The sequence below is a fragment of the Argentina silus genome (assembly GCF_951799395.1).
Source record: "Argentina silus genome assembly, chromosome: 9".
Taxonomy (NCBI): Eukaryota; Metazoa; Chordata; class Actinopteri; order Argentiniformes; family Argentinidae; genus Argentina; species Argentina silus.
Window position 1 is genome coordinate 19,839,481 of NC_139663.1, and position 27,974 is coordinate 19,867,454.

The 27,974-nt window shown below is 45.6% G+C and overlaps 1 protein-coding gene across 1 annotated transcript; it reads right to left on the minus strand.

Annotated features, from left to right (window-relative positions):
* Window positions 1-104: 104 nt before the first annotated feature.
* abat (4-aminobutyrate aminotransferase) lies at window positions 105-27,821 on the minus strand. Its single transcript, XM_083676973.1, has 16 exons — window positions 27,740-27,821; window positions 14,859-15,010; window positions 14,082-14,179; window positions 13,600-13,629; window positions 11,700-11,817; window positions 8,073-8,122; window positions 7,690-7,770; window positions 6,604-6,696; window positions 5,841-5,903; window positions 5,598-5,661; window positions 5,252-5,400; window positions 4,809-4,946; window positions 4,016-4,183; window positions 3,672-3,818; window positions 3,216-3,327; window positions 105-2,805 (listed from the first exon to the last, which is right to left on the minus strand). Exons 2-16 carry the CDS (start codon window positions 14,926-14,928, stop codon window positions 2,684-2,686), a joined length of 1,503 nt encoding a protein of 500 aa, XP_083533099.1. The 5' UTR covers window positions 14,929-15,010; window positions 27,740-27,821; the 3' UTR covers window positions 105-2,683.
* Window positions 27,822-27,974: the final 153 nt, after the last annotated feature.

Here is a 27,974-nt window from a genome sequence, read left to right on the forward strand (position 1 = left end):
TACGCGCGCGCGCACACACACACACACGACCATGCAAAGCACTACATACAGTATATAATTCACACTATATAAACTCCACAGGAAATAATTAAAATGTCGTCATGGTTTATTCTTTTAGGATACACAGAGAGGATGCTTCGTAGACAACAATAATTAGAGCCATCTGAAATAATTCCATTGATAATAACAATATTTTACCTCACAGAACAGTGGAATCAAACATAGCATTGCTTCTTATATTGTTAATCTTTAACAGGTAATCAATGATACAAAGCTCTGTATATAATACCGACTCGGCCGAAAAAACTAGACAGGCACCGTAATCATCATCGTCGTCGTCATCATCATCATCCTCATGTCATTATAGAGTCTATAGCCCTATTGCTGAAGCATTGGCTACTGCTTGCTCCTGCTATTTCAACAACATGTACACAACATTGAAAAAACATTAAGAGGCATTCAAAACAACGTAAACACCTTGTACTGTACATCAACAATGGGTTCAGCTGTGTCATGAGAATGTCTCATGAATGTGCCAAGATGCATAACAAAGTAATATTATGTAGAGTGCAGGATTGCTCTAAGTCAACAGATATAATAGGCCTATGTCTGTATTAGTCTTGCTGGGAAAACAACTGTCTTCAAACAGATGTAAATAATAATGTAAACAGATATTAATATATATATTTTTTTACATATTTATATTTGTAAGTAAAATTGTGTGCTAGTTAGTATAATTTAGCCCTAATATAAGTATGGAACCCAAGTCTCAATTGCTGAAACCCCAAAAAAGTTATCATAAAACGTGCGGGCACTAAATCATCTTCTAAAATATTCTCTTGCATTTTCCTTTACAACATCACATTGGCTAGAGTACAAACATGTCAAACAATGTTGAATCATCATCTTTAAGAACACATAAGACATCGACAGAACCATAGCTAAGACATTTCAATGGTCTGGGTTTCATCAGCCATTTTGAATCAGGAGAATCGTCCCATCACAAAGGTTTTACTTCATCTAATTTTACAGTGAGTTTAGTAGAGTTGGTAGAAGTTGGTTAGGACTGGGAGTAGGGTCATCTGATTTAAGATTTGTGGTTAAGAGCAACTTCAACCTCAAGATGAGCTCAGGGGAGCCCCAACCACGTTGCCCCCACCACCTATCCAGTCCTTACTGATTTTCATACAAAGAAGGATAAGGGGACCAGGTTAGTCCATAGAGGAGTCAAATTGCCTGGACATTGGGACAGCTGGAATAGCTTGGGAAATGGCAGAGTGGATGAATGTATAAAAGAAGTAGTATTTATAACGGGCTGCGGTGATGGTAGGGTGGGTGAATACAAGGAGGAGAAGTTGTGCGCATTCAGACTAGGGGCTCCAACTTGTTTTTAGCAAACAGTGCAAAACTGAGCAAAACCTACAGAACTCAGAATACCGTACAGCATGATTTTTTACTGTACCTTTTCTTTAACAATGTTTTTGCTCAACGACACTGTTCACTTTTGGGGCACTTGTTTGCCCTAAGTGTGGCATATTCTGGGTCATCGGTGTGAGTTGTGGTCTTATCTGGAATGAGGCTGTGGGTGGTCCCCTCAGCGTTAGATTTACTGTGAAACACAGGACAAGGGTGTGGATCGGGTCAAATGCGAGCTGCAAACATGTGAGTGCGTGATTCATACTGATCGATCGATGAAGAAGATCTATACGTATGGTTCTAGACTGGGGTAAAGCACTCCCTAAGAACTAGGGTTGAGACCAATCTCATTTCAATGCTGTTCATTCAGGAACTGAGTCCTACTTGGCGAATTGAAAAACCCTCGATGAAGAAAAATGCCACCTTTTCAGTTGTTGAACGATTGGAAATGAAATTGACCCCAACCCTACGAAGAGTGCTGCGCGTCATTGTCCGCACGGACATGCGTACGCTTTAGGTATAAATCAGCCTTAACAGTACATGAGTCAGCCTCCTAGTTGCAAACTGCAGTTGAGAAAGTTACAGGGCTTTTCCTTCTATGATATGGTGAGCAGGCATCTGCTTTAATCACACCACGTTTTAAGACTTTCATTATTAAGACCTCTCAGTTGAGTGTCTGTCAGCCAGTATGGAGATCTGTCTGTCTGGACTGATGGTCTACAGACCCAGACATGAGACAGTAGGCCTCTGATTGTTCTGTTCTCCCTCTCTCTCTTCCTTCCTTCCTTTAAGCAGGTGGATCCTTCAGGGGTGGGAGACTGGGCACACTGGTGGATCAGGAAACCAGTTCCAGAGTCCCAGCAGTGGAATACTTGGAACAAATACTGCTGTAACACCATGACTTTGCATATATAGTATATCAGAAATGTGTTTGTTCAATATACTAAAATATACTCTTGTGCCATTATCAGTTGGGGAGTTGGGAGGGTCCATATGATATCGCTAAAATAAGACTTGATACTGTGCTTCTGAGTTTCAAATAATGTTTCAAAGGACTTTAATGTGACATGGAGAATGCTAGGATTGCCACATGAGAAAATAATGTGTGTGTGTGTGTGTGTGTGTGTGTGTGTGCGCGTGCATGAGTGTGTGTGTGTGTGACGTGAACCACTCCTTGTGCTTCTCCCTCTTTCCCCCCAATTGGACTGGACCACATTGGTTTGTTTGGGTTCGGTTCAGAAGGGACCGGGTCGTGTTCTGTTGCCTTCTACTTGTGTCCTGCCAGCACATCGTTGAAGATGTTGAGGAACATGTGCACGTGGTACTCTTTAAACACCAGAGCCGGACGGAACCGGATGGACTTATCGCCACAGCCACCCAGGAGGACACCTGTAAGAGAGAGAGACAGACGTTAGCCAACCCGGAAGCGTGTGTGTGTGTGTCAGACAGATTTAACAGAGCTCAAATCCAGTCTTAAACAGAGCTCAAATCCAGTCTTAAACAGAACTCAAAGCGGTGGAAGGTTGTACTCCGTACAACCTGAACAAGGTTGTACAAGCTTACACAGGTATAATTTCTGCATATACTTCAGAATATATGGTCCCAGCGGGAATCAAACCCACAACCTAAGCGTTGTTAGCGCCACGCTCTACCAACTGAGCCACAGAGGACCACACCAGAGTGTCTCTCTTACCCTCTTAGGTATGCATGATATCCCTAGGACAGGTACCACTCTCGTTAATGTGTCGTTTTCAACTGACAGTGTTGAATGATTGGATGCCCCAGAGTGTCTCTCTTACCCTTGTCCCGGGCTTTGAGGATTATACTGTTACGAGTGGCGTCGTCTCGTACATCGATGGCACAGAACGTCCCCTGTCCGCGAGCACCGCTCAGCAGGTGAGGGTACTGGGCCTGGGGGAGGCAGGGAAGGGTTAAAGGAGCAATCTGGGATTCAAGCAACAACAAAAAGGTCTCCCTGCCAGGTGAGGGTTTGGGCTGGAGAAATGTAACCACTCTCAAATTCATAGATGGAGCTACGGTTGCAATGACTAACCATCCATCAGATCAAAATAATAGTTTTAACCATGTTTTGAAGCTATATAGTGTTTGTTTACAATTACATGTTTTGTATATTTTAGGTTCTGAGGGGGTAAGACAGTTGAACCAAGTTAATTTATACATTATATTCTTCAAGAATCAATGTACACACACACACACACGCACGCACGCACACACACACAAGCACTCCCTCTTACCTGTAGCTCGTGGAGCCCCTGTATAAGGGCTTTCCCAGAGAGCGTCACCTCTTTCAAAAGGTTCTCTCTGCGGATCACATTCAGGACCTCAACTAGGAACAGGTTCTTAGAGGGGTCGCCCATCCATGTGTTGAAGATACGGTAGGGCTGGAATAAGATAGGACACACACATGTTTATTCATGTGTCCGTTTGACTGGTTGAATATATTGTAGGGTGAGGAGGACTTTAAAGAAAGTCAGTAACATATCTTTGTGGTAGCAAAGTCAGCCTGTAGATTGTCTTTGTGGTAGTAGTGTTTGTGTGTGTGTGTGTGTGTGTCTGGTCTGCCTGTATGTATATCAACCTTGTCGGCCTGCAGGTCGTCTTTGTGGAAGTAGCCTCCAGTGAGGAGTTTCTTGCTGAAGGAGACGATGTCGGCCGGGTCGTCCATGCCCCAGTGCTCGTGGGCCCAGAACTTCCCCGTCGACCCTCCCCCCGTCTGCACCTCGTCTACGTGGAACGCACAGCCATGCTGAGAGTGAGAGAGAGAGAGAATGAGAGAGAGAGAGAGAGATAATGAGAGTGAGAGAGAGAGACAATGAGAGTGAGAGAGAGAGAGAGAGTGAGAGAGAGATAATGAGAGTGAGAGAGAGAGAGAATGAGAGTGAGAGTGAGAGAGAGAGAGAGTGAGAGAGAGAGATAATGAGAGTGAGAGAGAGAGAGAATGAGAGTGAGAGTGAGAGAGAGTGAGAGAGAGAGATAATGAGAGTGAGAGAGAGAGAGAATGAGAGTGAGAGATAATGAGAGTGAGAGAGAGAGAGAGAGAGAGAGAGAGAGAGAGAGAGAGAGAATGAGAGAGAGAGAGAGATGTGAATAGGATGTGAATAGGATGCTAAATGGGTGAGAGACTCAGAGAGTCTATCTATTCTATATGGAACACCACATAGTCACAGGTGTCCCCTGTCACCATGGTTGTATTGATATAAGACTTAACTCGGCTTAAGCAGTTCATATCTGCTTATATGTTACTTTACCTCTCCCTGCCACTAGGTGGCAGAGGCATGCAGTTGTATGTAGGAGGTTGCAGACAATAAACAAGGTGTTCGGTTGGACGACCTGGTGTGCAGACTCATCGTCACCATGGTGACGAACCCTACCTTGCGGGCGATGTTCCGTAGCTTCTTGAAGAAGTCTGGAGAGGCGTGGTTATCTCCTCCCTCCGCTTGGATTGGCTCAATCACGATCCCCGCCACGGGCTTCCCCTTCTTCCTCCACTGAACGATCAGATCCTCCACCTGAGATATACACACACTGTACAAGGTTAATATGCACACACAGTACGTACGCACTCATGCACACACACACACACATAAACACAAGCCCTGTTTACAAAGAGGCATGTCCCAGTAATTTACTGTTGTCTGTGTAAACTGACCTGGGGTAGGGCATACTGCTAAAACTCATGTACTCTCTCACATGCACGCACACGCACGCACACACACACACACACACACGCACACACACACACACACACACACACACACACACACACACACACACACACACACACACACACACACACACACACACACACACACACCTCCTCCAGGCAACGGGCCTCCTCCTGGGCGTTCTCCCTCACAAACTCCTCCAGTGGGTACTTGAGTTTGGGGAAAGGAGCGATGGGCCAATCAAAAGAGGGCACGTCCAGCTTGTGAATGGCTTTGGAGTGTGTTGTTGCCAGGCAACCTAAAAAGGATCAGCACATCACAGCTTTGATTCAGAAACAGTATGCAACAGTATAGAGTTATACGAAAACATTGACACAATTTCATGACTTCATGTTTTCTCATTGCAGCCGTATGTCGAGGGGCTAAATCCTAACATGACATCTGCACATACTGTACTGGAAGTAAAAACTATGTTATGGATGTTTGGGGACTTACCCATGGTCCGCCCATGGAATCCACCCATGAAGGATAGGATGCTGAGGTCTGGACAGCCAGGAGTCTGAGAGAGAGAGAAAACAGAGGGAAGAGAGTGAGATAGATAGATAGATAGATAGATAGATAGATAGATAGATGTCAGTTAGCACACACTTTTGAGTGAAAGTCATACCATTTCAGTGTACCTGTGGCTCGGGGGGAAAAAGAGAGAGTTGACTCACCTGACTATACTTGTTGACTCACCTGGTTAACCATGCAGGAGCTGACATCCTCATCGGACGGTGTGTTGTGTCCTCTCTCCTTGTTCTGGGACAGACAGACAGACAGACAACTACTTATGACAATTTCATCATCTCATTTTAACCAATGTGAGATACTCTGAGATACTCTGAAAGGTGATTGGTCCATGTGACATACTCTGAAAGGTGATTGGTCCATGTGACATACTCTGAAAGGTGATTGGTGATGCGCTAGCGACTGTGACGGGTGAGCTTTCAACACACGTTGGCGTCTGCCACTAGGCCAAGAGGACATCCTCATGGTCCGAGGGCGACACTTGAGTTGACGTGTCTCAGACAGGGCTACCTCATCACGAGAACGTGACTCCGAATCACCTCCGCTACATAACGTACATGGCCAATGCGGGTACGATTAATAGAACAGCAAAGCAGGATAAATCAAAAATAGTGTTGTGTTGTTTTGTTCTGAACAGCATCACCAATGAGTCTCAGAAGTTGAACGATTACCGTACGTCATTGTGTTAAAGGGGTTATGCAACGGTTTTCATTTGAATACAAAATGAATTTAAAAACAGACTGCAGAGAGGAGTTTGTTGTCGACTCTGCCCTGATTGGAAGTTCTATTTCACATTGTACAAGATGAACATGACAACATGGGTGTGATCATACTGTGAACGCAGGAAGTTTACGCAGTTACATCGAGGGAATACTGTATGTGTGTATTTTAAATATCCAGGGTAAAGAGTAGACAGTAGACAGTTTCTCACCCTGTACCAGATGAACATGGCCTTGTAAGCATTCTCATTGGAGCAAGAGCCACAGGCCATGGTCTGAACACGGGTCATACCACTAGGGGCCACCTACAGAGGGGTAGAGGAGAGAAGAGGGGGGGGGGGTTGGAGTAGAGGAGAGGAGAGGGGAGGAGAGGAGAGGGGAAGAGAGGAGGGGGGGGGGGGATGAGAAGATTAATATAAATCACAACATTATATAGTTTGCATTGGGTTAAAGGGTTTTTTTTTCTACCCAAAGCCTTTCATCAACATCTGTACCAGAGCACTAAAGCTGAAGATGACACAAGGTTATGTCCATTACCCTCAGTACCATTGAGGCTCAATATGGGGTTAATTTGTCACAATAATTGACAATTACAATACCATTTAAAATTTTCAAAAGCTGGCCAAGACTATTCCAATATACACAGCCATCCAATTGTTCCATCCTCCCTCATCCATCCATCCTCCTGAACAGGCAGAGGGAAATGTAAGCCTGTGTCATCATATTTTGGTATGGAGTTATGTCATTTCTCTGTTTTGTGGGCTAAAGCATTGTATGTGGAATAAATCACATCAATGTTATCAAAAATACTCCATTCCTGACAATGTTTTTTGGGGGGTGTTGTTCCCCTTTAACATGAGAGAGCGACATTACAAAGCCATAATATGCAAAGTAGAGCGACATTACAAAGCCATAATATGCAAAGTAGACATTTTAAACTGCTGAATACATGCATGCAGACACGCACACGCACACGCACACGCACACACACACACACACACACACACACACACACACACACACACACACACACACACACACACACACACGCCCAGTCAGTTACATAATCAACAACCCTCCAAAACATGAAGGAAACTAATTTGGGTCCCTGTGTTTTTTCAAATGAGTATGACTATCTGGTCTTTTTATGGTCCACAGTGGGTTTTTGTGATTGTTGTGTTGTTTAATATTGGGGCTGCTGTCTCTGTCAAATCCCCCTGGGAAAATACATGTTTAAATGCTTCCTGGTTTAAATGCAGGTTAGATGTGTGTGTGTATGTGTGTGTGTGGTAACTCACTGAGAGAAGACTCTCTGCCAGCTTATCCGGAAAGTTCTCTGGTGGCAAGATCCCAAGAGCTGGCCGGTTTATAAACGCACTCTGAGAGAGAGAGAGGGAGAGAAAATGCAAACAAATACATGAAAAACTGGGGGAAATAAGCAGGACTGCCAAATAAACCCAGGGGAAGAAATGTTACTCAATTAATATCGGCCTAGATGTATTTTCAATAACACACACACACACACACACACACACACACACACACACACACACACACACACACACACACACACACACACACACACACACAGACACAGTCGACTGAGTACAAATCAAATTGGACAACACTCTCTCTCTCTATAAATAATTCCATCGATTGCTCGCTCGGTTAGATGATTTACCAGATTGTTGGGGTTGGCCATCACTTTCATGAGCGAGGGATGATTGTAACCTGACAGAAAAAAAGAGTGAGAAAAAGAAGGATGGATACATTAGTATTACCATTTCTCAACGTTATTTCTATCATTAACATGTCCATTCAACTCACATACTAATATAGTGGGCAAAGACTTGGTATACGCTATGCTATGCTAAGTATGCTACGTTTGCGATGCTAACAGATGCAGCGGTCACATTCAGTCAATAACGTCTTTGGCTCCGTGGCCTGGCCCACTCAACACCATATGGTTCATTAACACGTTGTTCAGGCAAAGTTCAGCAATCTAGTCGTCTGTAGATAGATCATATGAATGGGAGGAGACTGTGTTTCTTTGAGCTGGGGTTAATATCAGGTTCCTTTTAGGAAACAGAATGAGTATTGCATTGTTTACCTAAAAGCCTTAACGGTTGAGATGTGACCTTTTTTTACACATCACAATCATTATCACCACCATCATCATCATCATCATCATCATCATCATCATCACCACCACCTAATGTCATCAATTTATAATGCTGCACTCCAACATGAGATTGAAGAAGGCTATTTGGTGGCAGTGTCTCAAAGGTTTGCCTATCCTTGTTTTGCCCAACATGACTGATGACATCATTGTAAACCTACTCTAATCTCGCTCATGAGCGCTCAACTGCAACATTGTAATTGCAATGTCATCACTGTGCGCAGTGTCAATATAATGTCATCTATAAATCGGGGCAGAGGGCAACTTTTCTGAGCCTTCATAGAACGCTGATGTGGTCACATGATCAGCTGAGAGAGTTTAGATATTGAGTGATGTGAACGACTGCTTGTTATTGATCCTGTATCAGCCTTATGTAAAGATGTGTATGGCAGTCCCAGCTGCTGCCACAAGAAGGCGCCAGCCTCAATGGAAAAAACCTCATTCCATCAACATTCACGCTCCCTGGAATCTACATGAATAGCCTTTGTGACAACACTTCACTCCTTTGAAAGGCACATTTCATCAGTCTAAAGATGAAGACATCATGGGTGCATCGCCATAGTTTAGCTTCCTCTCCTCCCCTCCCCTCCTTTATCTGCAATGATCTGAAAACACGGGACGGATGAAAGCACAACAGTGGAAATGTAAGGAGGTATTTGCTTCCTGTCTGTGTTCTCTCAGATCAGTGCAGGAGAGGGACAGAAGAGCTATTTTAGACTGTTCATATTGAGGTGCCATGACAGTTCCTTCCTGAATCTGGCAAGGTCATTGCAGCTATCTGGAATTGCTCGTAGAGTGACTGACAGGATAATAATCCCCGCAAATCAGGTCCCATGTGCGCCACAACACTGCATTAGCTAAACGCCTAGGTAAGTGTTCAGGTCTCAGGCAAGGTGTCTCATCACCTGAGCACAGTTTATGGACCGTCTTACATTCATCCTACTGTCATTTACGATACTATGAATTTGTTACATGTCTTCCTGCTTAATATTTAAACTCCCTAGATGATGCGTGATGACATAGCAGCTTCCCACAGATGTATCAAGTATCAAAGGGCTCAAGTATTAGGTGTGTGTGTGTGTGTGTGTGTGTGTGTGTGTGTGTGTGTGTGTGTGTGTGTGTGTGTGTGTGTGTGTGTTTTATGGTGAGGTCAAGGTGAGACAATGGATTCTGGGCCAGAGGTACAGCAGTTCATAGCAAGCCCGTTGAAACTAGTATCCCTTTAACAGAAAAAAAGGTCTGTGTTCTCCCTACTCCGTGTCCAGGTTGAATGTCCCAAACCAAAACAATGTTTAAGCATTCAAATTCAATTGCAGATTTAGATTTTAGAAAGTGGGATAGAGGATTTGATTCTAGATTCTCTCACAAACCAGTGCTTATACAGGGGTGAGGGAGACTGCAGGAGGTTGCTAGGAGCTTTGTTTTGCATGGAGGGGATTGGCAATGATGGCATTTGGATGCAGAGAGGGATAATCTGTCACTTTGTAGTCTTCCGGAGGCACCCCAAAACAACCAGGGCAACAGCAGCAGGACACACACACACACACACACAAACTACAAATGCAATGGACACTGGATTTTGAGTGCTGATAGTGTGTGTGTGTGTGTGAGAGAGAGAGAGAGAGAGACTGAGTGAGAGAGACAGAAAAAGTGTATGGATAGCCAAAGGCAGAGTGTGTGTGTGTGTGTGTGTGTGTGTGTGTGTGTGTGTGTTTGTGTGTGTGTGTGTGTGTCTGTGTGATCCCTGCCGCATGACTTTATCGCAACGTTCCAGACCACTGTCACGCCTCAGTGACACATGCTAGAGACGGAGAGAGAGAGAGAGAGAGAGTGAGAGAGAGAGAGGACGGAGGATACAGTGAGGGGGGAGGAGAGAGGGGGAGGATGGAGATGGGGAGGAAGGAGAGAGGGGGAGGATGGAGATGGGGACAGAGTATGAGCGAGAGATGAAGGTAGGTAGGAGGGGGTAGAGAATGGATGGACAAACCAGGAAAGGGGAGGCAGAAACAAGGGAGAGAGAACGACAGAAACATAGACAGAGACAGAGATAGAGAGAGAGAGAGACAGACAGAGAGAGAGAGAGAGGGAGAGAGACAGACAGAGAGAGAGAATGAGAGAGAGAGAACGAGACAAAGAGGGGGAGAGAGACAGAAAGAGAAAGAAAGGTGGAGACAAATCTATCTGACCACCTGGACCAGCCTGACTACCCCCACAACCAGAGCACAGCTGGGCATCTTCTCCCCGCCCCCGCCTCCCACTCACTCCACAGCTTCTCCTTCCCTCCCTCCCCTCCCCTCCACTCCCTCGTTTCTGCTTAACATTTCCCCATTCAGCACTGGCTAGTGAGGCCAGGAGTTTTTCCTCATCATGGGACCTGGTCGGGAAAAACTCCAGTCACTGCTGATAACCTATAACAATGTTTTACCCCAGTGCAAATGAAACAGCTCCATCTATGTCATTTTAAACAGGTGCTGACATCCTGATGACCTTTGTTCAACATGCCCAGTAGACAAAACAACGTTGCTGCGTTCATGTTTACGTGACGCTCTTCAAGCCAGTGTCTCTTGTTTTACATAGGCTAGGTGTCTCGACGAATGATATTGGTGGGTACACCATCTCTCCCTCCATCTCTTTCTCTCCCTCCATCCCCACTCTACCCATCAGCACACCTCAGAGATGAAAACCCAGCCACGCTTGCTACGGACAAGGGAGCGGATATTAAAATGGAGGTAATTTGATCTCATCAGACTAGGCCTGGAGTGAGTGAGTGTGTGTCTGTGTGAGTGAGTGTGTGAGTGAGTGAGTGAGTGAGTGAGTGAGTGAGTGTCTGTGTGTGGGGAGGGGGGGAGGGGGGGCCTGACTCATTTATCTGTCTCCATGCAGTCTGTTAAGCAAGACTGATTGGATGGGCATTTGTGTGTGTGTGTGTGTGTGTGTGTGTGTGTGTGTGTGTGTGTGTGTTAATGTGTTGTTCCATTCCCACTAAATGCACCGTATCCTCTCTTTTGGGGTTATAGGCCTGGGTTTCAACATGTGATGAGGATTAATGGAGAGACATGATCATAAAAGTCTAACCGATATGGAAGGAGGTATTCACCAATAGGAAAGAAGGACTGTTTTGGCACTCACCAATAGGGATCGAGGAGATCTGGGTGTAGACATCCAGCATGCGGTTCCCATCCACATCCACCAGGTAGTTGCCTCTGCTCTCCTCATAGTTACAGAAGAAATTGATTGCTCCGACGTTCTGGAGAGTGACAGAGAAAGAGGGAAGCATGAGGGGCAGAGAGGGAGAGAAAGCAAAAAGGAGAAGTGTAGCAAATGGAATTAAGGAGTGGAAAGGGAGAAAAAGGGGGGTGGGGGGTGTAGAGAGGGAGAAAAAGGGGGGTGGGGGGTGTAGAGAGGGAGAAAAAGGGGGGTGGGGGGTGTAGAGAGGGAGAAAAGGGGGGGTGGGGGGTGTAGAGAGGGAGAAAAAGGGGGGTGGGGGGTGTAGAGAGGGAGATTTTCAGTCCACAACAAAAGAGGTAGGGGCACTTCTAAATGAGCACTGATGGATTTATTGGGATGACCAGCAGGAAGTATCAAATCAAATCAAATCAGACTTTATTTATATCGTGACTTCTGTGCAAAATTACAGTACAAGGTGCTTAACAATACAATGAAAATACAACAATACAGTGAAAATACACGTTAATATAAGGAAAAAACACTCATGCTGGCAGTCTGATAAGGCCATTGGCCACCCTCATCAGGATGGGTATAAACATTGGTATGTATGGCTCTGGGCTCAGTTTCACAAAGCTTCATAAGGAGGGTATAAACATTGGTATGTATGGCTCTGGGGTGAGTTGCACTAAGCTTCATAAGGAGGGTATAAACATTAGTATGTATGGCTCTGGGGTGAGTTGCACTAAGCTTCATAAGGAGGGTATAAACATTAGTATGTATGGCTCGGGGCTCAGTTTCACAAAGCTCCGTAGATAAAGTAGAACCCTATCTATTCAGAAAATCCAGGCCTACTCCCCTCCTAGACCAGCAAGGTCCCTAATATAACACATTTGTCCCACACGCACACGCACACGCACACGCACACGCACACGCACTAACCACCCCTGCCTTGCATTTTCCTTCTCTATCAGCCATAATCTAGTAGTCTAAGTGAGGTGAAGGATTTACTTTGTCATCAAATTGTACATATTTACGACTACCCTCTGAACTATTGGCTTCACCTTTATTATCTTTATTATCTTTATTATCTTTATTATTTCTTCTATTTGGTCCATTAAGACGCGGCTCTGGGGGTTCATTTCAAACCATTTCACTGGCTGATTATAACAGAGCACCCATACAAATGCTTGTGAATAAAGATACTCACTCACATGCACACACTGAATATGAAGCACACGCACGTACGCACGCACTGGAAAATAGTGATCTTACATAACAGGAAAGTGTGTGTGTGTGACAGCACACAAGTAGAAAGGAGGCGGATAAGAAGCACACACACACACACACACACACACACACACACACACACACACACACACACACACACAGCAGAATTAGCTTCATCTGTGCCTCTCTCATTTAATCAGGCTTCCTACACAGAAAGAGAGCGAGAGCGTCAGCCTGCAATCCTTCACCTCTCTCTCTCTCTCTCTCTCTCTCTCTCTCTCCCTCCCTCTCTCTCCCTCTCTCTCTCTCTCTCTCTCTCTCTCTCTCTCCCTCTCTCCCTCTCCCTCTCCCTCTCTCTCCCTCTCTCTCCCTCTCTAAGGGTGCAGGGGAAAGGCCTTCTCCTTGAGTAACCTCAGTAGGCTGCCAATCTGAGGGTGACTGACCCAGGACAACGCCTCCTATTACTGGAACATCAAAACAACTACTGAGCGAGCTACTATGGTCCTACACACACACACACACACACACACACACACACACACACACACACACACACACACACACGCGCACACACGCACGCACACACACAAAAAAGATATGCCAAAAACCACAACTTATACTGTAAATGCCTTACCTGCATTTCTCCCAGCTGTTTGGTCAGTTCCTGGGTAGAAAGAGAGAGAGAGGCAGAGCTAAAGTTAATATGGTTGAGATAGAACACCGTAGTCATGGCTACAGCGTGTTCAGCGTGGACAGGACATGGGTTTGGTCAGGACATGGGTCTGGTCAGGACATGGGTCTGGTCAGGACATGGGTCTGGACAGGACAGGGGTCTGGACAGGACAGGGGTCTGGTCAGGACATGGGTCTGGTCACTCCTCTCATGATGGTCAGACTGAGCACCATTCGACAGAGCTAAGGGGAGTTCACACAAACAACAAGTCCATGGCATTACAATATGTGCATAGTAGTGGTTTCTCTAACTGCCTTGTAATACTGCTACTAAAATGTGAGAGTGTGTGTGTGTGTGTGTGTGTGTGTGTGTGTGTGTGTGTGTGTGTGTGAGAGTGCGTGCGTGTGTGCGTGTGTGTGTGTGTGTGTGTGCGTGCGTGTGTACCTTCGACCGGGGTCCGGGGACCTCTGTCTTCATGGAGGGCCCGTCATACTCAAACTCCACCTGGGTCTTGGGAGCTGCCTTGCTCATGTACCTGCATCCTAGGAGACAGTCCTTTTAGGGTTAGGGTTAGACAACCTGAGGCATCGGCTGGACACAGCATTAAGACACTGAGAACTAGGGATGACATAACATACACTGTGTGATGGTGAGAAAAGATACAGAGACATGATATCAGAGCCACTATGGAAGACATTTTGTTAAAACCACAAATGTCCTAATCTTGCCATTTTAGCACTGCTTCTTGCAATCAGTACTTCATAACTTCAACTTCTGGTTAACACTGTGACCCTGACACAAATAAATAAATAAAAAATGCAAATATTAATCAAATGTAAACATTGTTTTTGTATATCATCCTGTTACCACAGAGGACAGAAAAAGTAAGGAGTGCTCCTTTAATGCAGACAGGTCACATTGTTGGACCTTGGTTAAAAGTAGGAAAATGAAGGTCAACTCTTTGACGTTTCTCCCAGTGTGGGATTACACAGAACAGCCATAAGGAACCAGCCGGATGGAACAGGAACGGGGTGGATCATTAATAGAACCGTGACCCCGGGAGCTATTGATCATTCTATAAACACAAGCCACCTTTGGCAGTGCTGACTTTTATGGCAGTGCCCAGGTGGTGTGCTGACACTGCATGACATCTCTCTGTGAAGGGATGCAGGATGAACAGGTGCGGGTGGAGAGACGGGTGTAGAGGTTCAGGTACTGTACCTGGTGCAGTGAGCCTCAGGTTCTGCTGGAGGGAGAGAGCTATCTGCCGGCTGAGCAGAGAGGACGCCATGGCTCGGAGTGACAGAATGTGGCAGAAAGAGGGATGGAGTGAGAGAGAAGTTGACAGTCCTCAACACCTGCCTTCACGTCACCTAGTGAGGGAGGGAGGGAGGGGTGGGTGGGAAAGAGGGAGGGGGCGTTAGTTATACTTTACTATCGTTGAGAGAGAGAGAGAGAGAGAGAGAGAGAGAGAGAGAGAGAGTCACTAAAGTAATAGTAGTGCTACTGAGATTTCAATCGAGCTACTTCGACAAAATTACAATGTGAGATTCATTGAATTAAACATCGGTGAGTCAACAGATCATTATGAAAAAGTGCAGGGGTTTTTTAAGTGGCAAATCTAGCAAACATTAAAACCGATCATCCAGATGGGTTGAGATTAGCAGAATAGGCACATTATGTCCTTACAGTGACTGACACAGATTGACTGGAGTTGTGGTTGACGTATAAACCTCATTGTATGACACTGCACACACACACCTCCCAAAGACACTGCACACACACCCCCCTCAAAGACACTGCACACACACACACCTCCCAAAGACACTGCACACACACACCTCCCAAAGACACTGCACACACACCCCCCTCAAAGACACTGCACACACACACACCTCCCAAAGACACTGCACACACACACCTCCCAAAGACACTGCACACACACCCCCCTCAAAGACACTGCACACACACACACCTCCCAAAGACACTGCACACACACACACCCCTCAAAGACACTGCACACACACACCTCCCAAAGACACTGCACACACATACCTCCCAAAGACACTGCACACACACACCTCCCAAAGACACTGCACACACACACACCTTCCAAAGACACTGCACACACACACACCTCCCAAAGACACTGCACACACACTCACCTCCCAAAGACACTGCACACACACACCTCCCAAAGACACTGCACACACACACACCTCCCAAAGACACTGCACACACACACCTCCCAAAGACACTGCACACACACTCACCTCCCAAAGACACTGCACACACACACCTCCCAAAGACACTGCACACACACACACCTCCCAAAGACACTGCACACACACACCTCCCAAAGACACTGCACACACACACACCTCCCAAAGACACTGCACACACACACACCTCCCAAAGACACTGCACACACACACACCTCCCAAAGACACTGCACACACACCTCCCAAAGACACTGCACACACACACACCTCCCAAAGACACTGCACACACAGCAGGATGGAGTTCTTAAGCCACATCACATATAGCTGTATAAAATAACATATGTCACTGCACGTGGGAAATCGTTTCTAGGAAGAGCCAAGAAAAATTGATTTATTGACCAAAATACACATACTTTAACCTAAATGGCAATTTTCTGACTTGAATCATTGCCAGGCAGCTGTGAACATCAATCAAGTTGCAACACTGACAACATGCAGGGGCTAGCAGCAGTGTGTTTGTGTGTGTGTGTCTGTCAGTGGAGGCTTCCTACCAGCCTCCTCTGCTGTGTGTGTGTGTATTAGACTTTATGTTCATGTGTGTGTTTGTTTGTGTGCCCATGTGTGCTAGGGTGTGTGTGTATGAGGGCCTGTTGCTGTGCGCATGTCTAAGGGGGCTATTATTGGTGTGAACTACAGCACAGCTCAAGGGTTTAATTACCCCCTTCTCCAGCCCTCAGACTTCTCCTCTGAAGGTCTTAAGCAACAAGATCTATGGCACTGCAGGGGGGTGTGTGTGTGTGTGTGTGTGTGTGTGGGGGGGGGTTAGGGAAAGGGGAAGGGGGATGAGGGGATGATGAGGAGGGGGAGATGTATATGGAGGGGGGGGGGGGGGGGGGGGTAGATGGGCAAGCTATATGGTGTTTTATAGAGGGGCCAAGATAAGTAAAGAGACAGAGAGAGAAAGACAGAAAGAGATAGAGACAGAAAGAGATAGAGACAAAGAAACCATGAAAAGAAAGGGAAACTGGGAATGTCAGTACGCTACGTTTCCCTCCCACACTGATTCCAGGGCGCATTTCCCATTCTTATGTAATGTTGGCGGCGGGAGCAGGAACATTCCAGACACAGGCTATGGTCTTCCCTCCCTTCATATACAAGCGCCCCCCCCCCCCCCCCTCCATATACATCTCCCCCTCCTCATCATCCCCTCATCCCCCTTCCCCGACTGGATGGAACTAGTTCTAAGAGGGAGCGTTACACAAGCCTGCATCTCCATATGCCCCAGGGAGAGAGAGAGGGAGAGAGAGAGAGAGGGAGAGAGAGAGAGAGAGAGAGAGAGAGAGAGAGAGAGAGAGAGAGAGAGAGAGAGGGAGAAGGAGAGAGAGGGAGAGGCAGTGAGAGAGAGAGAGAAAGAGAGAGAGAGAGAGGGAGAGAGAGAGAGAGAGAGAGGGAGAAGGAGAGAGAGGGAGAGAGAGAGAGAGAGAGAGAGACTACAGTATGTTAGGGGAGACGCAAAAGTCTATATTTGACCCCCAACATGTGTTTGATGATTTGACTCTCCTGACGCAGTGCATAAAGCAATAAAAAGAACACCCCCAGGCTGTCCTATGGGTGAGTACTATAGGTGTTTAAGTGGAAATTGACTGACTGATTGAGATTGCCTGAGATGAGATAACTCATTTCCCCTTTGAATGAAAGCAGATTCAAATTGTTCTATCAAGCTTCGAGATATTGTAATAGTTGCTCTGGGCAGTCCTTGTGTATGTAACATCATTGTCTATGGCCCCCCCCAAAGCCTCCATTTTGATTATGAATTATTGAGTCCTGTGATGCTAAAGGTACATCTTATCAATGAAAGTTCCAAAAGTAATACCCACAAGCATTTACAACAAGTGGGCTGCAGCTGTGGACAGCGCGTGGTGCTGAAACAGCAGTCCGTGTTCAAACAAAGGCAACGGGAGAGAAAAACACCACAGTCAAGCAGTTTGTATTTTCATATATCGCTGTTGATTCATCGATCACCAGGGAATTGTTCAGCTTTATTAATGCCGTCAAGAACGAGCATTTGTACATGGATGCGGCACTTGGCTGTTTGTCCAGATTAGGCCGTCCATCGATTAATCTAGCTACTTCCTCCAATACTGCTGGCATGCACTCTTTGATTACCTCTGCTACCGTGAATGTGCCTGCTGTGTCTGGTGAGAATCCCAAGCAGCTTTTAGAAAGGCTCCAGTTGTAACCTTCTCCTGCTAGGTCCGGCCACGGACACAGCTGATGAAGCTTCAATCTTTCTGCATCGGTAACCTCTGATTATGGTGGAAAGTTATCTGTGAAAGTGCCACGCTTGGACGCTTAGATTAAATTATTTGCCAACAGCAACAGATTCATTGCAGACACGAGACACATTGGTTTAGCATTCGGGAACGCTGGTAATATAAATGCATATTTGTGTGTCCATTATCTTCTGAAAGTGTGGTTTTCATCGTCAGCCTTTCTTTTGCTGACCTTTGCTTAATGTAGTTGCCGACCCCTGATCTATGGGAAACTACAGTTAAAGTTAACGCTGTGATTAATTTGCACTCCATGAAAGTAACAGAGTCAAACTCCATGTTTTCATCTCACAGTGAAATCAGAGTATCTCACATCCCCCAGGCCCACAGACACTACTGTAAATCACAGAGTATCTCACATCCCCCAGGCCCACAGACACTACTGTAAATCACAGAGTATCTCACATCCCCCAGGCCCACAGACACTACTGTAAATCACAGAGTATCTCACATCCCCCAGGCCCACACTGTAAATCACAGAGTATCTCACATCCCCCAGGCCCACACTGTAAATCACAGAGTATCTCACATCCCCCAGGCCCACAGACACTACTGTAAATCACAGAGTATCTCATCCCCCAGGCCCACAGACACTACTGTAAATCACAGAGTATCTCACATCCCCCAGGCCCACAGACACTACTGTAAATCACAGAGTATCTCACATCCCCCAGGCCCTCAGACACTACTGTAAATCACAGAGTATCTCACATCCCCCAGGCCCACAGACACTACTGTAAATCACAGAGTATCTCACATCCCCCAGGCCCTCAGACACTACTGTAAATCACAGAGTATCTCACATCCCCCAGGCCCACAGACACTACTGTAAATCACAGAGTATCTCACATTCCTCAGACCCACAGACAGGTTAGCCCACAGACAGGTTTTACATGTTACCTTCTCCCACCTCCTCCATTCCCCCAGGAAAGCCTGTTTCCATGTTTTTTCGATCGCTGTAGACAAAACCCTGGTCTATGGTGATCATTATTCATCAGGGGTCTCCACTCCAGTCACCACTCTCTCTCTCTCTCTCTCTCTCTCTCTCTCTTAGACACTCAGACACACAGACACACACACACTAACACACACACAAACACACACACAAACACACACACTAACATCATCGTTAATCTCCTTCATGATGACAGCCAGACATAAAAAGCCCCTTCAAAAACGAGAAAAGTAAATCGAAAGGCTGGTTTTCAACCCGGTTACCATGCTAAAACATAGCACCCCACTTTGACAGAGAGAGAGAGAGAGAGAGAGAGAGAGAGAGAGAAAGAGAGGGTAAACTACATCTTCTAATGCACAGACATAAACACATACCGTCCTTACCACCATCACAATTACTAAACCAAATCTTGTTCTCCATCTCCAGCTATGCAGAACAGAAAGCTATTAAAATGCAAATTAATGTTAGCGTTACGTAACACAATCCTTGGCTGCGGTCTCGGTCAATGAGACTGGGGTTTTTTAAGAACCCAGAGAGAGAAACTGACTAAGACACAAGAGAAACAAATGATTCATACAGCTGGCACAGTCACATAGCTTTAGCATATCCCCACCATGTTCTGTAAGCAATGTGTAGTCTAGCATCCAAGCTACCTCTATATTTGAAGGCCAGATTGTCTATCTTGAGATCTGTGCTCGTAACCCTGATACTTGTGCTGAAACTGTCATTGACATCAGTGCACGACGAGCATCAACGTCAGAGTTGTGTGTGTGTGTGTGTGTGTGTGTGTGTGAGTGAGATTTCAATTTCAACAATTTCAAGGAATGACCGTGGGGCTTCTGACTCTCCTAGAGATGATGTAATAGCACAGACAGACAAGGGGGTAGTGTGTGTGTGTGTGTGTGTGTGTGTGTGTGTGTGTGTGTGTGTGTGTGTGTGTGTGTGTAACACTCTCATAGATGATGCAATACCACAAGTTACAGTGTAATGACCGACTGCTTGGAGAAATATGTACCACATGAGTCATATATCTGGCAAGGCAAGGACCTCAAAAATATCTGCCATGTCACAGTGATAACACTCCCTACAGCATGAGTCTATGAGAGTGAGATACGCTAACCTACATCTTCTTTTACCACCATTCTAGACTCATCTAGCCCATGAACCTATTGCATTAGCATATGCTGCACAAGCATATACATCAGTTGTTGTCATGACTGGAGACATGGTAGCGCTATTGCTAGCTGGAGAAAATGGCTGCCAATTTCACTGTTCTGCTTGTCTGCTTATTTACATTGCTATTAGGCTAATACAGTTGTTGTTTTTCCCCAAACTGTCCCGTGTTTTTCCCCCCCAAGAAATGGGAGACTGAATCTCATCAAATTAAACTGAATATTTTCCACATAACGACATCCACAAGGACTACCATGCACACACACAGTTTTCAATAGTCTGTTTGTTAGGATTTGACCTTTGACCTGAAGCTTTTGGAGCATGCCCTGATGGGCTCACACGAGGGAACGGCTCTTGCTTGGGAGGAGATGCTGGGCTTCACAGTGCAGTGCACACAGATCTCAGGCTAATCCATGCTAGCGCAAGGCTAGCGCCCACTGAGAGAACTGTCACCAGCATTACAGTTACGGTGCCCTGATGAACTCTTTATTAACAGAACACAAGAGTCTACATCGATTCAGGTCTGCTGAGGTAGGATGTGATAGAGACTGAAGGACGTGGAAACAGGGGTAGAATCAGCCTATTTATAAGCAACCAGAGGGGAGCACATGCAAACAGTAGGTCATGTGGGCTACGGTTTCGCTTGTTGGGATTGTCACTATCGTGCCTATCGGGAGCCTGTACAGAGGCTCCCGAATCATCTAGGGCTGCCATCATCGGATGTTTCTATCAAAACAAATGAATAGAAACGTCTTTTACCCCTAGGCACGCGGCCCGCTTGGCCGATATGTATTGGCACATGTAGGGGAACCACTGCAAGTATGCATGAGCTCCTTTCAGTGACAGATATAGGCATATATACAGCCGGTATAGGCTCATATTTTGAAATAAACTAATTCTTTATAAACCCAAATTCAGTCATACAAAATAAATGCTGTATAACTTCTGTTCAGTCTTATACAATGGCTAAATCTGATCTTCTTGTCTGTTCAGCCATACAGTCGTACGGCTGAGATCCAAAGGGTTAACGGCCTCTAATCGCAGTACCAGGGTCTATAATCAGTCGCCGTGGCAACAGGAGAGGCACAGTGAGAGAACAAGAGGGAGAGAGAGTGTGTTTGTGTGTGTGTCTGGGGGGGGGGGGTTCGAGAGAGAGGGAGAGAGAGTGTGTTTGTGTGTGTGTCTGGGGGGGGGGGGTTCGAGAGAGAGGGAGAGAGAGTGTGTTTGTGTGTGTGTCTGGGGGGGGGGGGTTCGAGAGAGAGGGAGAGAGAGTGTGTTTGTGTGTGTGTCTGGGGGGGGGGGGTTCGAGAGAGAGGGAGAGAGAGTGTGTTTGTGTGTGTGTCTGGGGGGGGGGGGTTCGAGAGAGAGGGAGAGAGAGTGTGTTTGTGTGTGTGTCTGGGGGGGGGGGGTTCGAGAGAGAGGGAGAGAGAGTGTGTTTGTGTGTGTGTCTGGGGGGGGGGGGTTCGAGAGAGAGGGAGAGAGAGTGTGTTTGTGTGTGTGTCTGGGGGGGGGGGGGGTTCGAGAGAGAGGGAGCTAAAAGGAGAGAGGAAGTAAAGGAGCGTGTACTTGTATGTATGAGAGGTGGAGAAAGAGAGAAAGAAGAACAGAGAGAACGAATGACAGCAGGATAAACGGGGGTCAAACCTCTCCAGGCAGGCAAAAATATCCGGCTTTGGTTGCCAAGGTGACCAGTGGAGGGAATCAAACAGCGATCCCATTGTAAACATTCACTGGGACTGCCTGAACTTCCCAATTCTAGCCACTTGTGCCTGGCACACATCAATCTCTCTGTCAACATGACATTATTTGCTGTGCACACTGCACAGGGCTGAACTCCAAGGATGGAAATAATCTGGTAAAGAGGCCATGAGATGGGACCCAACATAAAAGGCAATGAAAGACTGCTGCGAGTTTCATGCTGTCATAAAACCTGTGTCAATATGATTCCTCAAGGACAAAAGGTGCAATGGATATGCTGACACTGAAGGTGTTGTCAGATGTGAAGAAGAAGACAGATTGGTACTTTTATTGATCCCCAAGGGGAAGTTATCTTTTTGCAGAGCTCTGGGCACAGAGTCACCCATCGTCAGGCGCTCCTACAGCAGTTAGGAGTTAAGCGCCTTGCTCAAGGGCACAACGGCAGTGGTCGGCACCTTAGATATGATGCCAGCAACCCTCCAGTCACCAGCTTACATCCGGCTCCCTCCGGGGGTGGGGATGGAACCAGCTCCCTCCTGGGGTGGGGATGGAACCAGCAACCTACCAATTGCTGGCCGACCTCTCTATCCTGAGGAAGTCCTGAGGACTGCATGGGGGTTTGTGTTAGTATAGTGAGTGATTATGTCTTATTGATTACAGCCCAATACATAACAGCTTTACTGACTAAGACCATGCTTTGCGTTCTATTGATAATACGTTACTGATTAGAGAGTTTATTGCAAAATCAGCAAAGAGCACTGGAGCATGAAAACATTAATGATGAGTTCATGTGAAATGGTTCTCGAACAAAGGGTTGAACATGAACGGTCACAGAGGGAGGAGTTGATTTGAAATGGCTTGAGGATGAAGAGTTCCTGTGAAACCGTTTCCTGTGAAAGAGTTTCTGTGGGATGGTTCTATTTTGGGAGTGAAGAGTTTCCTGTGAGATCATTCTAGAAGGAAGGAGTTTCCCTCAATGTTTGTTCATTCCAGGGAAACGGCAGAAATGGCGCCGGCCATGAAATAATACAAAATTGCAGCTGTAGCCATAGCCTTCTTATGCACAGAGAAGGTGTGGAGAGAAGAGGCTGTATATTCTTCAAAAAGCATGTGTAATTTATAATCAAGGTCATTTTCACTAGATATTGTATATCAAAAAGGCAGCTTTGGTCCTGTCAGAGCTCCACCATTTTATCTTCAATTTCATGGTTCCAAACCAAGAATTAGAATGTATTATGTAGCTTTAAGAGGAACTGAAGTGAAAAAACTACTTCTCCCATTGAACTATTGTACCATCTATGCAGCATCTGTAGTAGTCATACACAGCAATTCCTACTAAAAAGATCAAACAAGATCATGAAGGACAAGTTTGTAGCCAGTGCTATTAGTTTGTTGTTGTGTGTTCACTTCTTCAATACACAGCTGGAGGTCAAACGACACACACACACACACACACACACACACACACACACACACACACACACCTCCTCTTTCCCTGAGGGGTCTCATTTGTGTGACTAAGATCTGCCTGTCTGAGGGCATCAAGTAAAACACACACACACACACACACACACAATTGTGAGTGTTCCGTGCTCTCTTAACACACACAAACACACACACCACAACGTGATTGTGTCTTCTCTTCATGTCGTTGACCAACTCACACTGTGTAAAGGCGGCAAATTCACCTCAGATTATCCGTGTTTACAGCCGATATGCACATTTCGTCTTAAACATGGTTTGTGGCAAATTTGTGGCTGAAATCATGTCTGCCTGGCTTTTACATGAAATGGATTGGGGGTTAAAAATGAACTTGAGTGGATTCAAGGGTGTGAAACGGGAGTTATAATGCGTGTCGCCTGTGGCTGATGAACTAGCAGCAGTCTCACAATGACACACTGACGAAGTGACAGTCAGATGTTCTGATGTGCCTCTCTACCTCTCCCTCTGTCATTTTGAAAAGATGGGCTTCCTTCACAGTTTCATCCTTTCCCTCACTAAATTCTGCAATAATGTAAGAGCTTTTGAGTCCTTTTTATCTCTTTACGGTCTTATGAAAGCCTCTAACCGTTAGGACTCCAACCGCCTCTTGACTGACAAGATCATCAGAATGAACAGGAATTTGTTCTCAATAGCTTGTCTAGCTTAACAAAGGGTCAATTAAAAACATATACTGGACTCATGAAAGGCTGTCCTTTCTCTCCCTTGTTCTTTCACTTCACGATGAAGCAGACATTTTGTTTCTATTCTTCCTCAGAATCAGTAAAAGGTCAGTAAACACCATGATGTGACTGGAAGAGACAGGGGTTCCACAACGACCATTGGGACAAGATGAGACAAATACAGCAGGACCCACAAACACACATAACTGTTGAGCAACTTACTAAAGGCCAGCAACTGAACATTAAGGGCCTGTTTCCTGGACCATGATTAAGACAAGTCCTAGACTAAAAAGAACATTAAATGGAGAATCCCCATTAAAAGTATGACTTAGCCGAGGACTACGCCAATCTGTGTCCAGGAAACCACACCTTAGAGTCACACTTGTGGTGATCTGATAGAATCATCCATAATAGCAACTAAGGGTGATCTATCTGCAGTCACAACATCTATCATTTAAACCTTTTGGATTGTAGCTGTTGTCACACAGTGCAGAGACATGAAGCTATGCAGCATCACCTTTAAATTAAACAGTTTCATTTAAATGTTTTCAGTTAGCAATCTCCTCCCTTTCTTTGGGTTGTTTGCACTGATTCAGCAATCTGTCTAAAAATGATTAAAAGCGCATGATTCACCGTCTCCACTGACAGCAGCCACTCATGACACATTGTCTTTCCTAGAGCTGAGACATTTCTCTGTGCTGAATGCGTATCTTTGATCCTGAGCTTGTGTAAGCATTAAGAAGCAGGATGCAAATGAGGACATCTGAATGCGGCCCATACACACACCACACACACGCAAACGTTTCTGGGTCAACGCTTTGCCTTGCAAAACACCCTGAGAAAAGCTGCCATGGAGCCTGCCTCTCTCTCTGTCCAACACAAGAACAATCGTAGACATTCAAATTCAACTAGCTTTATGGCATCAAATCACATGCACAGGATAGAGATGTAAACTGCCAACAGCTTTTAAGCTATTCACACCAATCAAACTATAAAATGTGCAGAGAGGTCTAACTTGAGTTGCTCACATTTATATTTTTCAAACTCATTATAGTTTTTACACTATTCAGCTTATTGCAACTCAAAAACTCCTATCTTTTAACATGGTGGAATGATGATTTAGGCCAACATTGTGAGAGCCCCATTGTTACTGCAACTGCTATGGAACTTTCACAACTCATAAAACAACAGGATACCAGCAGAACACATTCTTAGATTAATCGATAATTAAATAATTGCTAGTTGCACCCCTAAACTATAGTACTACTCCAACTCTTTTTTGAAAACTGATAGATATCCACATGAGCACGGCAAGGACCTTCCTCCTAAAATAAGATAACATAGGTTGTCCCTGGGGAGAAAATGTACCCATGATATTGCTGTACAGAAACAGATCAGAAACAGAACAGGCCAAGCCTCTCATACTCTCTGCATGTTGCATATCGTAGCAGACTGTAAATAGCCTGGTGAATCAAACAAAGGAGGGAGGCAGACCCGTGAGAGAGCCTATCCTCAGACAGTAGGTAGTACAGTGTTGTGTAATCACAGCTACAGTTGGGGATGATTATTATTGAACGCCAGAGCTAGACTGCTGTAGCGCAACGCCTCTGTGAGAGAGGGAGAGATGGGAGAAAGAACAGATGAGAGGAAGAGAGAGGGCAGACACCATTGTAACCCTGCTCTCATATATTTAAATTGAATTCATTAATAACGCAGCAAAGGCCCCCAAAACCAGGATGAGGCAACCTCAAAGAAGTGACATAGCACAGTGTTATGTATGTTGGGTGTTGTGCAACAACGTGAAAATACCACCCCGTTCCACCCCATACCCCCGTTCCACCCAATACCACCCCGTTCCACCCCATACCCCCGTTCCACCCAATACCACCCCGTTCATATAAGGTTCCAATCTATCCTGATTCACAACATCTGGTGAGTGTGTTCAATATAATGCTGTTTTAGGAAAATTGAAGTTGACGTTTCTTATTAACCCAACATGTTTCTGTGTGAAAGCATTCTTTGGGAGTGCTTCTCAATGTAGAGAATGTAGGTCTGAACAGCTGTAGCTCCAACAGGTTCCAGAGCAGTTTCTACCTGCAGGCCATAAGAGGCCTGTGGGATGTCTCAAATGGAAGTGTACTCTGTGAATTGTAGGACTAACCCATATAGACAGGCACACGGCTTATGCAACTGCAGATGTTCCTGCAGCTATGGGTGAAGTCAGTATGGTCAGGAGATGGCTTGTTTAACAGGTTTAACAGGTGATAGGCAACATACCTCAGGAATATATATATATATATATATATATTAATATTGAAGACATCAAAACTATGAAGGATAAAGAATATAGTGCATGAATAAATACGTTGGATGTTCCCTTTTCTGGCCAGAAATGTTTTCCACTTCAAATGACAGAGAGCTATTACCTATAGACCTACAATGTCGTGCGCTGGCGTCAATTTAAGCTTTCCCTCTCTCCTCAACTTTTGTTTCAGTGAAAACCGTATATTTAAAATAAAAAAAAGACTACACGTATGAAGTGTATCGCGTTGTGCAGCTAACTAATGCAAGAAATGTCGTTGCATGTTTTTATGCAGATACAAACATCGATCAGTGTGAAAGCCCGAACCGACTCCATCGGGTCGCGTCACTCAGCGTGTTCGAGAGCATCAGTGTTGAACAAAGGCTGATCAGCACCACAGTCGCTTCTCACAGCCTGCATGGAGCAGCAAGCGCCTTCATTGTGGGGGACACGTTTCATGACCAATAATAGGAATGTTTTCTTGACACGTATATCTGAATCAGGAAAATCTGTATATGCCGCGATGTGTAGACTGTGGTAGGATATAAGTCATTACGGTATTTTAGACATCTATTGATTCCATAGTTCAGTTGATGGTTATATGATGTGGTGATTATTCAATGAGAATTCATAGGACGTTCTGTTGAGGATTTGAAATACAATTGCAACCATGTTGTCACTGTCATGCAGTCAGAATGTCACTACATTGTCCAAATGGAGACTGTACATACGCACTGCCCCGCCTGCTTTCTAGTCGTTTTGTTTTTTCAAGTCAAACTGATCAGCTGCTATAACTGCGAAACGATATCGCACAATAACTACACTGTGTGGCTTTGATAGCTACCAATAACCGGTTCCGACTGGATCTGGCTTGTCGGAGTGAAAGACTAAAATAAGGCAAGAAGAGAGGAAGACCACTGCAGCTAGGATGAAGACGATGAGATGCGGCTGACCTACGACTCACGGTCACGTCAGATATGCTGCACGGCAGAACAATCTGCTGCCAGGACCACCGTGCTATCCGCGGTGGCAACGTCGTTTACCTCTCAGCGAGACACTATTGTTGCGCAAAAACCTTAAGACTGTCTGAAGGCATAGGGAAATACGTCTACAGTCATAAAGACATAACGACCAGAGAAAAGCGTGCACAACTTGTTTATGTGATGCGATAACAGCGCAATAACGCATATGGCACAGGCGATGCGTCCACGGGTTATCTCCGTGTTGCACCGACTATGTGTGAGTAATAGCGGAACTTACCGAGGGTTCACCCGGTACCGCTGGGAGCTGGGGGGGGGGGTCCGCTCGGGTCGCAGGAAACACGGCTGAAATACCGATTGTAAACAACGGTCGAATGTCGTTGGGTGGGTGGATCGTCCTGCCTTTAAATCATGGGTAGAAAACTGGCACGTTTCCTGGAAGGAGGACGCGCTGATTCCGTTCAGCCAATAGGAGATGGAGCATAAATCAAGGGAATCAACACTAGCCAATGCCC

Coding starts and splice junctions, on each gene's coding strand:
- abat (XM_083676973.1), bottom strand. CDS start 14,928: ATGGCGTCCTCTCTGCTCAGCCGGCAGATAGCTCTCTCCCTCCAGCAG. Junction 11,818..13,599: donor AACAGCTGGGAGAAATGCAG/GTAAGGCATTTA, acceptor GTCACTCTCCAG/AACGTCGGAGCAATCAATTT. Junction 4,184..4,808: donor TACGGAACATCGCCCGCAAG/GTAGGGTTCGTC, acceptor TCTCACTCTCAG/CATGGCTGTGCGTTCCACGT.